The 15,045-nt window shown below is 49.2% G+C and overlaps 1 protein-coding gene across 4 annotated transcripts in view; it reads right to left on the bottom strand.

The window, feature by feature from the left end:
* Nucleotides 1-936: 936 nt before the first annotated feature.
* Vash2 (vasohibin 2) overlaps nucleotides 937-15,045 on the bottom strand; it is a 35,786-nt gene continuing 21,677 nt past the window's right edge. For 2 of the 4 annotated variants that reach the window (XM_059280921.1, XM_059280922.1), the window contains exons 6-10: nucleotides 12,134-12,515; nucleotides 10,039-10,154; nucleotides 7,445-7,498; nucleotides 7,052-7,108; nucleotides 937-1,346 (exon numbers count right to left, since the gene is read on the bottom strand). In XM_059280921.1, the coding sequence (XP_059136904.1) occupies nucleotides 1,274-1,346; nucleotides 7,052-7,108; nucleotides 7,445-7,498; nucleotides 10,039-10,154; nucleotides 12,134-12,515 (682 nt within the window). In that variant the 3' untranslated portion in view covers nucleotides 937-1,273. The remainder of the gene's footprint in view (nucleotides 1,347-7,051; nucleotides 7,109-7,444; nucleotides 7,499-10,038; nucleotides 10,155-12,133; nucleotides 12,516-15,045) is intronic. The other 2 variants (XM_059280923.1, XM_059280924.1) reach the window with 2 other exon arrangements.

The following is a 15,045-nucleotide window of genomic DNA, read 5'->3' as shown; positions in this document are numbered from 1 at the left end:
ACTCAGTGAGTGGTCGTTAACGGTGTCTCATAAACTGTCAGTCACAGCCAGAGGGACACATGCTGAGAGCTATGTGAACCAGCTGGTCCTCTGGCATAGGGGCAGCACTAAGATAAATGACTTAAAGCTGTACTCCAGATTTAGAGCAGTCTTGCATGCCTTCAGCTCCAACTTCGTGGTCTGCAAGCAGAAGTAGCACTGCAGTGCAGTTCCCACTGAGGCACAGCACTGTGCTGGACCTTTTCCTTTGAGACAGGCCTGCTTCTTGAGTTCATGGTTTTCCCCAGCACTTCCTAATGTCACGAAGTGGTGCCTAAAAAACAGGCTAATGGGAAATAGTCCATCATCACATTTGCCTTAATGTAAGATTGCCTTAATGTAAGACAGCAGAACACATTAACAACAAACCCCTCAGAACCAAGGCTGACCAAGTGTGAATGAAAGATTAGCCGCCAGTGTCTGCCTTTTTGAGCACCTTTCTGCCTGAGGACATTTTCGTGAGTGCATGGCCTCTTGTGCTTTTCGCTGGATTCAGGAAAGCTTAAATGTTAGCAACAGAACATGGACTAGAGCTCTTGGCATGCTTGTTTGAAAGAGGAAAACCTGCCGTCAGCAGATGCTTTAGGAAAAGTGACTCCAAGATCCTAAAGTGTTGTCCCTTATTGCCAGAATTTCAGTGCTTTTTGCTAAAGCATTTGCATATGACACCTTAAATTGCATCTGATGTGTGCGCCAGAAAAAAAAGCCAACAAACCCTCCAAACCATCAAGATCCCTATAAGAAACACTAAGAAAACAATACAAATAGAATATAAAAACTCATTAAGATTGCATATCTGATGCCAAAATGTTGAGGTAATATCAACTGCCTAAAAAAACCCACCATCTTTGCTTGTTATTGCTGAGAAGACGGTAACACTGACTGAGTTACAAAGAGTGGGAGAGAACTCCAGACGTTTACTACAGCTGAGGCATAATGTCCAAAGCAAGTGGAACAGTCGCACATGGAAAAATAGAGAACTGCAGTGTTGTCCTTGAGGTCCTGAGTGAGGGAGACAGTCAACCCACGGGCCTGTCCGTCACATCAGCCCAGTCATGCTTGCTGCCCAGAGAGTTTCAAAGCTCACCATTTCCACACACTCAGATTCTGTTTCCAGGTAAGTCCTTCAAAATCAAAACTCCACAAGTTCTTCGTGAATACTTGCAGGTCCTCCTGAAGCTGCTGGGTTATGTGCAGAAAAGAGCACCATAGAAACCTTGCCAGCCTGGCTTGGCTAGATCCGGATTTGATAGCCCACTTCATTCAGAGTGCTGAGGTCAGCCACCTTCTTCTCAGGGAGAGCAGGCCTAAGGGGGAAGGCAGAAGGATGGTGGGGAGGAACTGCATACAGAAATGAAGCTTTTCAAGGGCCTGATACTCGCCTGTTCCCCACACCCACATTCCTTCAGCCTTGGCTCCTAATTCTTGTTCTTGATCTATTTGAAAGCTTTTAAGGAGTTCTAAAGGCTTTCAGTGAAGAAAATTAAACATCATAGCAAAATTAACCAGGCTCTACTTTGAGTTTGAGTGTGTGTGTGTGTGTGTGTGTGTGTGTGTGTGTGTGTGTGTGTGTGTGTGTTTTGAAGCAGGACTTCTCAGTGTAGCTTTGGAGCCTATCCTGGAACTTCCTCTTTAGACCAGGCTGGCCTCAAACTCATAGACATCCACCTGCTTCTGCCTTCGGAGTGCTAGGACTAAAGGCATGCACCACTACCACCTCTCGGCCAGGCTCTACTTTTTTGAGACAGGATTTAACTACGTTTCCCAGGATAACTTTGCACTTTCCATCTTGCCTGAGTCTCCCGTGTTCTGGGATTATAGTTGCATAGCACCATGCTCAGAGCTACAACTTTTAAAATCCATACCTTGCAGGTCCTAACAAAGTCACATACACTACAGGACTAAGCCAAGTTCTTTTGGCAACAGTGAGCCCAGGGATCACAAGGGGACTTTGGTTCTGGTGGGCATTCTCAGTTACCCTTGCAAGATGCTTTATACTCTAGGATTGAATGTGTAAGATCAAGGTGTATTGCCACTGTGTTGGCGGACGCCTTTAATCCCAGCACTTGGGAGGCAGAGGCAGGTGGATCTCTGACTTTGAGGCCAGCCTGGTCTAAAGACGAGTTCCAGAACAGCCAGGACTACACAGAGAAACCCTTCCCTTAAAAACAAACAAATAGAGAGCCAGGCAGTGGTGGTGCACACCTTTAATCTCAGCACTTGGGAGGCAGAGGCAAGTGGATCTCTGAGTTCGAGGCCAGCCTGGGCTACAGAGTGAGTTCCAGGAAAGGCACAAAGCTACACAGAGAAACCCTGTCTCAAAAAACATACAAACTATATATATATATATATATATATATATATATATATATATATATATATATATATATATATATAGTGTATCTTTCAGAATTCACCTGAAACCACATACCATGGCAGAAAATCACTCAGTGGCAAAGCATCTTTGCTAAGCAACTCATAAAGCACTTGGCAGTAAAACTCTTAAACACTAGCATTGAGTGTAAGAGAATCATTTAAGGCACTGGTGGCTTTCCAGGATGACAGTGTATATAAGCATTCTGACAGCTTCCATTTTCTGATGAGCCCCTTGTCAGCTTGGGTTGATGTGACCAAGTGGGACTTGGAATTCTGGTGAGTTCTATGTCGGGATTTTTCTGTTTTCCTAAGAGCATCAAAGAGGTGACAGTGATGACAGACAAACCTTGACCTTAAGTGCTAAAAAGTGAAAATTCAAGTACAAGAAAGTCCCTAAACCTTTGAAAGATTTCCTTTCAGCAAATTGTTTCCTCTTGACAGGAAAGTAGTGCGGCTCACTCGACTCCATCAGTCAGCAGCCTTTCTCTCTGAGAAGGGCTTGACCACCCTAAAACACTCCCTCTGTCAGGCAAACTGCCACTGAACACACCTCAACTCCCTTTCACTTCGTATTTGAGATGAAGTTTCCATGAGTTACAAGGCAGCCCTTGAACTTGGAATCCTCCTGCCTCGGCCTCTCAAGTAGCCACTAAGAGATTCTGACATCTTGACCTATGATCATTCTCTCTGAAACAGCTTCATGGTAGTCAAGAAACCTCCCGACTTCCTACTTGACCCCACTAAAGAACTTGTATCTTAGTCACCTGTGTCCCAAGAGTCTACACCATATTTCTTTGTGTCTCTTCTCATGGTTCCTGGGACACTCACAATGATAAAGGCAGTAGAAATGGAAATGCACATGTGCAGACTTCACTCAACTCATGAGCTCAAAGCCTTCCGGGTGAAGGCTTCTTTAGGTCCAGTCATGCCCTAGGGATCAGCTAACTTTAAACAGAACCACTGCCTACAAGCCTTGAAAAGTGGCTTCCAGGACCCACCTGAGGACCCTTCCTGGGTTCACAACTAAAAAGGAGCAATGCTGCTCAAGAAAGAGAAAGGGAAGAAAAGAAACAAGGCAGAAAAAAAGAGAAAGGAGGCTGGGTGGTGGTGAAACACGCCTTTAATCCCAGCACTCGGGAGGCAGAGCCAAGTGGATCTTCATGAGTTCGAGGCCAGCCTGGTCTACAGAGCAAGATCCAGGACAGGCACCAAAACTACACAGAGAAACCCTGTCTCGAAAAACCAAAAAAAAAAAAAAAAAAAGAAAAGAAAAGAAAAGAAAAAAGAAAAAGAAAAGAAGAGAAAAAAGGCCAGGTAAGGAGAAGTCACGTGGGGAGAGAAACAGGTTTGCTCTAGTCCTTGGGGAAGCCAACCTCAGTGAAGAAGTGATCTTTCCTTTTCTTTTTCCCTGTAGGTGTTTATATGTGCATGTGGTGTTACGTGTCCAAGTGGAGCCCAGCCAGCCCCTGTATGTGGAGGCCACTGTATGTGGCGGCCAGCCGCTGACCTGGTGTGTTCTTCAATTGCTTCTCCACCTAATCTATTTTTATTTTTACTTAGGTCTTAGGGATCTGAACTCAAGATCACTTTTTCAGCAAACACTCAGCTGAACCATATCTCCAGCCCGCTTTCTTTTCTAGTGATTGTCTCAATATACAGTTCTAGGCTGGTCTTGAACTTGAGGATACAAGTGATCTTCCTGACTCCCACCTCAAGTTCCTGGAACAACTGATCCATTGTCACATCAGGATCCCCTGACTTCTCTAACTTGCTCTTCTAGAGCTGACCCCACTCACAAGTCACCGTGGACACTCCTCAGAAAGAGCTTGAGGGGACTGAGCCCCAGAGTTGGGAAGGGGTTGGTTTAAGTTGACAAGGGCTTTGAAACACAGCTCCCAATTCCAATCCCCAGTTCTCTTTAAGAATCTTTGGGGGTGGAGTTGAGAGGGAAAGAAACTTGACTGTCCTGTGTTGAAAGTGCTTCAATGTTTGGAGGGGAAATGGCAGCAAGATGGCTCAGTAGGGAAAGGCCCTTGTCACCAAGCATGATGACCTAAATTCTATCCACAGGACCCACATGATGGAGGAACCCAAAAACTTGTCCTCGGCCCTTCACATGCACGTATGTTTTGACAAATAAATGTAATAAGAAGAAGACCAAAACACTCGGGGGAGCAGAGGAGAACCCGCTGGGGAGGGGAGTGCTGTCTCCCTTTAGAAACTTCATCTTAACTGAGGCTGGTGAAGTCACTCTTCCCTCCCACTCATTGGACTCTGTGTCAGCCTGGGGACACAGACACTCCTACAGGGGTTATTTAGGCAAGTGCAAAGACAAAGAGGAATGTGGAGCTGGAAGTGGCTCCAGCTGTGAGAGGAGGGGTGGCATAAGCCACCAAAACTATCTGTGGGGCCCCAGCTGACGGGCCTCACGCCCATTGTGGTTATTTTCCACTTTGAGCACTCCGTGTATTTAGAAATGACTCGCCGGCCTTAGGCAGAGCTGAAATCATAGCACAGCAACGGCATCCAAGAGCCCTTCCTGATGCGGACTGGCTCAGTGAGTCTGTGAAGTCACAGCAGTGTGGTCAAACTTGTCCCTTTAAAAAGCAAGAAGAGCTGGCTGGACCAAAGCCTGCTTAGAGAAAGCTTGGGCAGGAGAGAAGATCCTCTTGTGGACATGTCTGGAAGCCAGGGGTACTGGTCTAGCCTGTGGTTCTGGCAGATGCATGAGTCAGCAGAGGGAGGGTGGGCTTGGAGTTTCCATATCTCTGATGGTCCTCTTCTCTCCAGTCTTCCTTTTGCTTCTGGCCTCCCCCACCCCTCTCCTGCACGGCAGCACCAGCCCTTCCCCAATCCTGCCCCTCAGAAGTCAAGGTTTAAGAGGAACTGGAGAAAGGCTGTCCCACCTCACTCACCTCAGTCCACTTTAAACGGAAGCCTCATAGCTGCCCTTTCGAGGCTCCTCCCAACCTCCAAATGCAGATAAAGAGCAAAGCGGCCAGGATCTCTGATGCTGAGAAGACCTATGACCTTATGAGACCTGTGCCTGTGGAGCTCTGTCCTCAGGCACCCACAGGCAGCAGGGCTCTTAATGATCATGCTGTCCCAGGGCCACCTGGCCTCCCAGTCCTACCCCACTGGGAGGAGGTGATGAAGGGCTCCCGGGAACCTGCTCAGCCTGGGAGCTGGGTACAGCCACCCCACGGGATTTTGTTGTTGTTTGTTTGTTTGTTGTTTGTGTTTTTGAGAAGTTTATAATATACTGGCCTGTGACTGCCCCCCGGGGGCTGAGACAGACCTTGGGGGGCAGTGGTAGGACAATAAGCAAAACATCTGGGGATTCGTTCCCTCCTGGTCTTTCCATTCTCAGGCCACTCTAGTGTGTCAGGAGGGGTAAGGACAAGTAGGCCCTGGCACCCAGGAGCTTCACACTCACAACCGTGATTGTCTTAACAGCTGTCTGCCTTGGGTGCCAGTGAAGGCGCCAGCGCGGACGACTGCCTTGGCTGCATGACAGAGTGGTAGAGATTAGGGTCTGGGGCAAGGAAAGTCAGGGTGAAGCAGTGGGCACCCCTGGACTGAATTAAGTGAGGCCTGAGCATGAGGCCAGCCAAGGTAGGCCCACCAGGCCTGGGCAAGTCCGGGGTGTATGCCAGTGACCCACCAGGACTGGGCAAGTCCGGGGTGTATGCCAGTGACCCACCAGGACTGGGCAGGTCCTGGGTATATGCCAGTGACCCACCAGGCCTGGGCAGGTCCGGGGTGTATGCCAGTGACCCACCAGGACTGGGCAGGTCCTGGGTATATGCCAGTGACCCACCAGGCCTGGGCAGGTCCGAGGTGTATGCCAGTGACCCACCAGGACTGGGCAAGTCCGAGGTGTATGCCAGTGACCCACCAGGACTGGGCAGGTCCAGGGTGTATGCCAGTGACCCACCAGGACTGGGCAAGTCCGGGGTGTATGCCAGTGACCCACCAGGACTGGGCAAGTCCGGGGTGTATGCCAGTGACCCACCAGGACTGGGCAAGTCCGGGGTGTATGCCAGTGACCCACAAGGACTGGGCAGGTCTGGGGTGTATGCCAGTGACCCACCAGGACTGGGCAGGTCCGGGGTGTATGCCAGTGACTGCACTTCAACACTTTTATCTTGGCATGTTGGTTGTTAACATAAACCCTTTGCCTCGGTTCCTCAAGCACACATGGAGGTGCGTCTGCTGCTGAACGGCTCTGGGAAGCTCCCTCCAACCCCACCCCCAGCAAGAGAACTGAATACTTGTCAGAAATAAAAACTCAGATGTGTGTCCCAAAGCTGCTGCTTCAGAAGCTCCAGGGGAGGGTGGCTTCCCCATTCTGGTTTGGAACAAGGTCCTTCTGAGAACCAGGACCTTCCTGTCAGTGAGGTCCTCAGCCTGGGCCCTGTCCAATCTGTGCCCATAGCTTTTTGCCTCACTCTCACCAGACAGCACAGCTTCCTTCCCCCAGCACAAGGCCGCAGGAGGCACAAACCATCAGCCTGTGCTTGTTCAGCCAAGTCCTCCCTACCTCTAAGCCCTCACTGTCACGTGCCATTGCTCTGACCCTGGCTCCCCCAAAACCCTGCTTCCTGAATTCATCATTCTATTTTTGAACCTTCACCTCTTCCTCCTGGTTACTTCCACCTTGTCTCCAAAGTTAGTGTGGTTCTCTTCAATTCTGCAAGGAAAAAACCCAGAAGGTATACTATATTCTACTATAAACTACTTCAAAGAATCCATGCTAACTCCCCTTTCCTCTCACAGGTAAGGAAAACGGTCCCAAACCACATCCTGGGTCACTGGGCTAGGAATCTGGTCCCTGGATCTCACTCTGGGCTCATCCTGTGCGCTCTCCTCTTCCGTAACCCTCCCTTTTACAGTCTCAGCCCCATCACACTGCACTCCAAAGGTCCCCTGAATCCACAGTGTCTTCCAGCTCCTACTCCCGCCCCCCAACTTCTTCAGGATCTGCTCCTCCCCCGAACCTCACTATCCATACCGTCTTTGAGTTTACCCTTTTGCCACTGGGCCATGAGTCCTCGCCTTGGTTCTCCTGGAGCTCCCAACACTGGAATTGAATTGAGACGTGGGGTATGAAGGGGGGAGGGTGACAAAGGAGAACCCCTCTTCCTGAAGACCCCTTCCTTGACTTGGGGGACCCCTACCTGTTCCTTTTCTTTATCCTCACTCCTAGGCCCATTTTGATGAACCAAGTGGACAGGAGGAGAAGGCTCAGTGGGTTCCCCAGAATAGGGCAGGGAGGGGTGGCTGTCTAACCCTGTCACCGGCAGACTGTCCCCCTTAGCCACCCTTCCCTCATTTCCTGTCCAGCTTTTCTTCCTCTGGCCTCTCCAGAGCTACTCATTCCTTTTACTCTCTTTTTTCTCCCCTTACCTATGAGCCACTGTTTGAACTGTCGCTTCTGGGTAGGTGCCTTCAATTCTGTTTTTTTTTTTTTTTTTTTTTTTCCAAGACTGGTTTTCAGAGGTTTGTGTAGCCCTGGCTATCCTGGAACTGGCTCTGTAGGCCAGGCTGACTTCAGAGATCCCCCTCTGCCTCTGTCTCCCAAGTGTTGGGATTAAAGGCCTGTCTGTGCCACTGCCTGGCTAGATGCTTCCAATTTTAAATCTGTCCTCAAACCCTATTATTATCAGTATTTTCCAGAACATTCACTCTAGAAGCCTGAGAAGCCCTTCAGAGCCCACAATCTCAACTAACACTTGCCTCTGTCCCCTACATCAAAGGGGCACCCTCAGACTTGGACCTTATCCTGATTGCCACCCTGCTCTGTCCCCTGGCAGCTACTCTGTTAATCTATTTTACTGATCAGGAGCATCCCACAACCCTGACTACACTGAGTTCCCATGGGTCCAGGTGCAAAGATCCAAACAGAAACATTGACCCAGATAAGCTGAAATGCCAATGGTGGCCCGTCTGTGCAGACACCCATTGCCCAACAGGAGGCGCTTTTCCTGTGTACTGGTCCAGGCTCTGGAGGGAAGAGCACCCCGCTATGGGCAGCTCAGCCCCTGCTGCTCACAGGAGCTTCGAAGGAGTTAATGACTGTTTTCTTCATGGACAGAAGACCAGATGACAGGGCTTTCCCTCCTGCTGCTGGGCCCATGTCACTGACCCCTCAGGAAGGGTTTCTCTGAGAGTGCAATGCAGCAGGAATGATAACTGAGTCAGAGAGAAAGACCTTGGCTTCAGTGAGGATGATTATCAGGGTCAGAGAATGGCATGGTGAGGGTGATGTCAAGGTCAGAGGTTGGCATGGCAGAGGATGGCATGGTGAAGATAGGTGTCAAGGTCAGAGGTTGACATTGAGGGTAAGACTAGGGTCATCAGAGGCCACAGCTGAAAAGTCAGAAGCCATTTGGTTCTCTGAAAGAATGGGCCTATGCTGGAACGTTCTGATGTCAGCCTCTCTGGCTTTAGAAGCACTGGACTCTCTCTTCCCAGGCCTGGACACTTATCATTTTAACAAGGCTCTGCTAGCTGTCCATGAAAAATCTGGGGCTCATAGTGGGACACAGAGTGAAGAAGAACCTTCTTTGGAATTGGAAACATTTTGTTCTGTCCTGTTCTTCTCAAGTAGGCCCAGCCCTCTCCCCGCCACCTCCTTAGAGTCCAGGGAGTTGGGCTGGCTCCTTACTGACCAGCTACAGGACTTAGGACCAAGATAACAAACTCTTTCCATGTTCTGCTTTCCTCATCTGAGAGTAAACGCTGCAGAACGCTCCCTGCATAGCCTATGGGATGGACATGCTGATCAGAACACGCTTTTATCAAAGCAGATTACCATTAAGCAGCCACGCCCAGCATGTGATCTAATTAGACCCATTCAATGATGTTGGGAGACAGGTGAGGAAACCTTCTTAGCCTCTTACAAATGCAAACCATGGCTCCCTCGGGACCAGGGTCTGCTTGGCTACATGGCTACCATGTGGCTCACTAAGCAGGGACTCAACCAAGACTCCTAGCCCCAGACCCCAGTTCACAAGAAGCCACAGTGACAACCCACTGCCATTATTTTAGCAAACAGCAAATTTTCAGTGTGATATGGCCTGGGGACTTGCTAGCAGGTCGGCACTGGTTACACTAGAGACTCTCAGCAGCTCAATTGGCATGTCTTATGTGAGTCATTTTGACCTAAGGAAGAGCTGCAGCATCACCAGCCTAAAGTAGAGTTAGCCAAGGAGGAGGAAGAACCTGGAAGCACCCCTGTGCCATGAGGCTCACAGTAACCACACCCTGCTGGGCACAGAGGAATGCAGAACTATGAAATTGAGAGGCTCAAACTCTCACCAGGAGTCACAAGAAATACCCTGGTGGCAAGGCTCCTAAGTAGCTAAGCTGATGCCAGACCCAAGCTCCCCGGTTCCATTCCTAGTGTTCCTCCCTCAGGCCTTTCCTGGCTCCTCCCTCCATCTATGTGTTCAACTCATCCTCAGCTGATTGCCGCCCTGGGGGTGACATGTACCATAGCACCTTTTCCACGTATGACCTCTGAATAGGGACAGTCCTTTCAGAGGGGACTCAGCTTATCCCCACAGGGCAGGAAACCCCTGAAAATGTGTGTGCTAGGGAAGAGAAAATGGCACTCACGACTTGTCTCGCCTGCCGAGCCTCCTTGGGGGGCTTGCTTGTCTCCTTCGGGGAGACAGGGATTTTCCTCGGCTTCTCACTTGGGTTGGAGAGTGGGCACTTGCGGGTTTCAAGATCTGAAGAAGACAGAAGGTGTTAGCCACACTGGATGCTGAGGACCCGCACCTCTCATATTCCCACAACACAACAACACCCCAACCTCAGCCTACCCAGGATCTATGTTCCTCACATTCTACACTGGAAAAAGTTAAGGGTACCAGTCCCTGGAGAGTGAGAGGGATCATTACATCACTCCCTTCTCTGTGGAGGGAGGGAACCAAGCCCAGCCCCTCAGCCTCCTGGAGCAGTTTGCCTAGAAGTTTCTTGTGGTGATATTTTGTTTGTGCTCTAACAAATAAAGCTTGCCTGGAGATCGGAGTGTAGAGCTAGCCACTAGTTAACCATAGAGGCCAGGCAGTGATGGCACACACCTTTAATCCCAGTACGTGGGATCTCACACCTTTAATCCCAGCACTTGGGAGGAAGAAGCAGGAAGTGATATGGTTGGACAGAGGGAGGAATATAAGGCGGAAGGAGACAGGAGCTCAGCTCCCTCTCAGTCTGAGGATTCCTAGAGGTAAGAAGTCTCCCTAGTGGCTGCTCTGCTTCTCTGAGCTTTCAGCTTTCACCCTGATATCTGACTCTGGGTTTTGTTATTAAGACCAATTAGAATTCGCGCTACAGTTTCTCACCCTGGAAGGCAAAGTCTCCCCTGCAGTACCCCAGAAACCAGGTTCTGCTGACTCCCCTTTCCCATGTTCAGGCAGAGTGGGCTCCAGCTTACCAGTATCACCACTTGGGGCCCTGAAGACCGAAGATAAGCAAGCCTGACTCAGAATAGCCACTTTCTCTCAGTGACTCCACAGGCCCTGGAGGGACAGGGACAAGTGGGCGTGCTAGCACTATGGACTGAAGAATGGATACTGAGTACCATATCCCCAAGCTCAGCAGTGAATGCCCCCTCTTGACCGCTGTGACACCAGCTCAGAACCTGATGCCCAAGACCTTGAAACTTAGGCCAGACATGTCTCTGAAATAGACCATAAGACAGGGTGATCGTCTTAGCCCAAGAAGTGACTTCCTGCAGAGTCCCTCTGTTCCGGGCATAGTACCTGAACAACAGAACTGGTCTCTTATTTTTAGATCTTAGTTCATAAAAGGAATTAAGAAAAGAGGCACTGCTTTCTTTGTAACATCTAAGATGGTTTCAGCTCTGATTTGGGAAGTACATCTGCCCCTCAGGGATGTTTTTGGGAATTGGTTACAGCACCCCAAAGAGACTCCAAAATCCATGGGTATTCAAGTCCCTTATGTCTGTATATGACCTACACACATCCATCCTCCTGTAGACTTCGCATAACAACTTGAATGCTCTGTAATGCCTAAGACATAATAGCTGTTCAACTATATATTATTCAGGGAATAATAAGGAAAAAATATGTATTTTCAGCACAGCTACAAGTTCTTTTCATATTGTCCTTGATCCACAGCTGGTCGAAACCAAGGGTGCAAACTCCACAGGCACAGAAGGCAGGCCGTATCACATGCGAAAGGACTAACTGTCCAATCAAATGAGGATGCAGAGGGTTTGTTTTTACAGAGTGACCACTAAGCAAAAAAAAAGAAAAAAAAAAAACAACTTCCTGCCATTTAGAAAAAGCAAGAGATAATGTGATTGTTAAATCCTGATTCTCTGTTTGATGGGATTTAAGAATCTCACAGGGGAAGCTGCTCCTCGAGCATGTCTGTGAGGAAGTTTCTAGGTTGGATGAGTTGAGGTGGGAACCACACACTAGTGTGGACAGCCCCATTCTATAGGCTGAAGCCAAAACGGAATAAAAAGGAGCAAGTGAGCTGAGCCCCAGCTGTGGACAGTTGCTTCAGGTTCCTACAGCTCTGTTGTTTCCCATGATGGAGTGCATCCTTGAACTGTGGACTAAACCAAACTCCCCTTCCCTCCTTGCCATATTTCGGGGTGAGGTATTTTGTCCTGTGTGTAAAGCAATGGATACAGATGGAAAACTCCGACACACCATGCACTTGTCCCGGCACTCACCTTCATCCGCATGTCCCGGGCGTACTTCTCCAGCTCCTTCCGTATGTCAGCCCTCAGCATCTTTGAGACATTGAGGACCAGCTGCTTCCACTCAATGGGTTGGAAGCTGTGAGGCTCATGGGGGACGTACAGCCCAATTTTGACCTTCTTGACTGTGTGCAGGTATTTTTTGTAGGAGTCTTCAAAGTCAAAGACAAGGTCACTCAGAGTCCGAAAGGTCAGCGGCTTGTCCATCAGCTCAGCCCTTCGGCTCATGCCCAGTGAGCCATAGTAACCGTTGCAATAAATCCCCAGCACGACATGGTGAAAGTAGTTTCCTGAGAAATAGGTTTTAAAGCTGATGGGGAACCGCTCGATGGAAGGCTGCCCGTTCGTTAAATATCTTACACAAGTGGAGTCAAGGAAGAGACAGGGGCCTTAAGAATCCAGAGAGCAGGCCAGGCGGTGGTGGCGCACGCCTTTAATCCCAGCACTCGAAAGGCAGAGGCAGGTGGATCTCTGTGAGTTCGAGGCCAGCCTGGTCTACAAAGCGAGATCCAGGACAGTCACCAAAACTACACAGAGAAACCCTGTCTCGAAAAACCAGAAAAAAAAAAAAGTTCAGAGAGCATTGCTGTGGGATGTTCTGTATGGCAAATGTGTTGCTAATTGTCAATAAATAAAACACTGATTGGCCATTGGCTAGGCAGGAAGTGTAGGTGGGACAAGGAGGAGAATAAAGCTGGGAAGTGGAAGGCTGAGTCAGAGAGACACTGCCAGCCTCCACGATGACAAACAGCATGTGAAGATGCCGGTAAGCCACGAGCCATGTGGCAAGGTATAGATTAATAGAAATGGATTAATTTAAGCTGTAAGAACAGTTAGCAAGAAGCCTGCCATGGCCATACAGTTTGTAACCAATATAAGTCTCTGTGTTTACTTGGTCGGGTCTGAGGCTGTGGGACTGGCGGGTGACAGAGATTTGTCCTGATTGTGGGCCAGGCAGGAAAACTCTAGCTACAGAGCATGGCTTCCCAGGATGAGATACTACTCCTGGGGCCAGTAAGTCCATCCCCCTGTCTCCAGCAGCTCAGTATCTAACCTTTCCAGACGAATCCTCTACAGGGGATTTTCTGGGCATCTTTGAGTATCAATTCTGTGGTGCATACCAAAACCAAACGATTATGGGATAAAGAAAAACTGCCATCCTCAGTAGTTAAATGCAAAACAAGATAACAGGGCCTGCTTCCCTTGCCTGACTTTCTACGGGCACTTGGAGCTACGTAAGGTGTTTTTACTTATTTGTAGGTGTGCATGCACATGGGTGTGCATGTGAACACAGGCAGACTCAACCATGAGGGCACAAGTTAAGTAACGGCCAGAGCTTCTCACTGGATGTCTTCCCTCGGTTGTTCTTATTTTTGGAGATAGGATCTCTCACTAAACCTGACGCTCATCATTTCAATAGACTGGCTGGCCAGCAAATCCCAAAATTCCCATCTCGACTCTCCAGTGCTGGGGATCCAGGCACGCATGACCACTTAGCTCTCATGTGGAGTCAGGGGATCTGAACTCAGGTCTTCATGCTTGTGCATCGATTTCCTAAGCGGTCTCCCCAGCCAAGTGTGTTTTTTAAACACAATCAGGCCAGGCAGTGGTGGCACACACCTTTAATCCCAGCACACAGGCAGACAAATCTGAGTTTTTCAGGACAGCTAGGGCTACAAAGAGAAACCCTGTCTTGAAAAACCAAACACAATCAGAATATGTTCCGACTGCTTTGTGTGGTGCAGGCAGGATCTAACGGCCTCTGTGGTGGTCCAGGCAAGAAAGGAAAACCAGAATCCAAGACACAAGATAAGGCTAAGGCTGGCTGGTGACCGGAGGGTGAAGGACAGAAAGGAGTCGGAAGAAGTGATATTTTGGGTTTTTTGTTTGTTTGTTTGTTTGTTTTTTTAGATTTTAATTTTGTGTGCATTGGTGTTTTTGCCTGTATGCATGTTTGTGTGAGGGTGCCAGATCCCTTAGAAATGGAATGACAAACAACTGTGAGCTGTCATGTGGGTGCTAGGAATCGAACCCGGGTCCTCTGGAAGATCAGCCAGTGTTCTTAACCACTGAGTCATCTCTCCAACCAGGAGTCACATAGTTGCTCTCATTGTACCTGGCACACTGTGCCAACCACCTGGGCTACCATGTAGAAAACCTCTACCCTCCATCCCAAGTGCCCCCCATCCTAGTCCCCGGCTCACATGGCACACCTTGGCTCTCCCCACTCGCTGGCCTGTACTGATTTAGTGGCAGCCTCTTGCCATGACTTTAGTTGTGTGTGTGTGTGGTGTGGTGTATGCATATGGGTGTGGAGGTCAGAGGTCCCCTTTGGTGTTCCTCTGCTGTCCTTACTTTTCCAGACAGGATCTCTTGTCCTGGAACTGGATCATTAAGTAAGCTGTCAGGCAGGTGAGACCCAGGGCTCCTCCTGCCTCCACCTCCACAGGGCTGGGATCACAAGGGCAAGTCTCAATAACTGCTGTCTGTTTGTTTTAATATTGGTCCTGGGTGAGCAAACTCAGGTCCTTGTGCTTGCAAGGCAATCACTTTACCCACAGAGCGGCCTCCCCAACCACTGCAATGTCGGTTTTGACCAATAAGTGCAGAGGAGCAGCTTGAATTAACGTCTTACTCCAGGCCCTGGATGGCTGAGCGAGAGGCATCACACTTCCAAGCCCCTCTCGAAATTCCACACCATTCCTGTCAGATCTCACGGCCCTCGGCCCAACTTTTCTAAAAACTCTCTCGGCCTTTCCTCTTATAGAATGCCCAGAGGACCTGCAGGCTTCTCAGGTAAATAATGACATGGCACTGTGTGATAGTGAGTTCAGGTGTGGCGACACAGCTCTCCATCCATCCTCATTCCGTACAGACAGCTGAAA

This window comes from Peromyscus eremicus, chromosome 15 (assembly GCF_949786415.1).
Source record: "Peromyscus eremicus chromosome 15, PerEre_H2_v1, whole genome shotgun sequence".
NCBI lineage: Eukaryota > Metazoa > Chordata > Mammalia > Rodentia > Cricetidae > Peromyscus > Peromyscus eremicus.
Note: the sequence above shows the minus strand (reverse complement) of the source record. Positions and strands in the feature narration are given on the sequence as shown.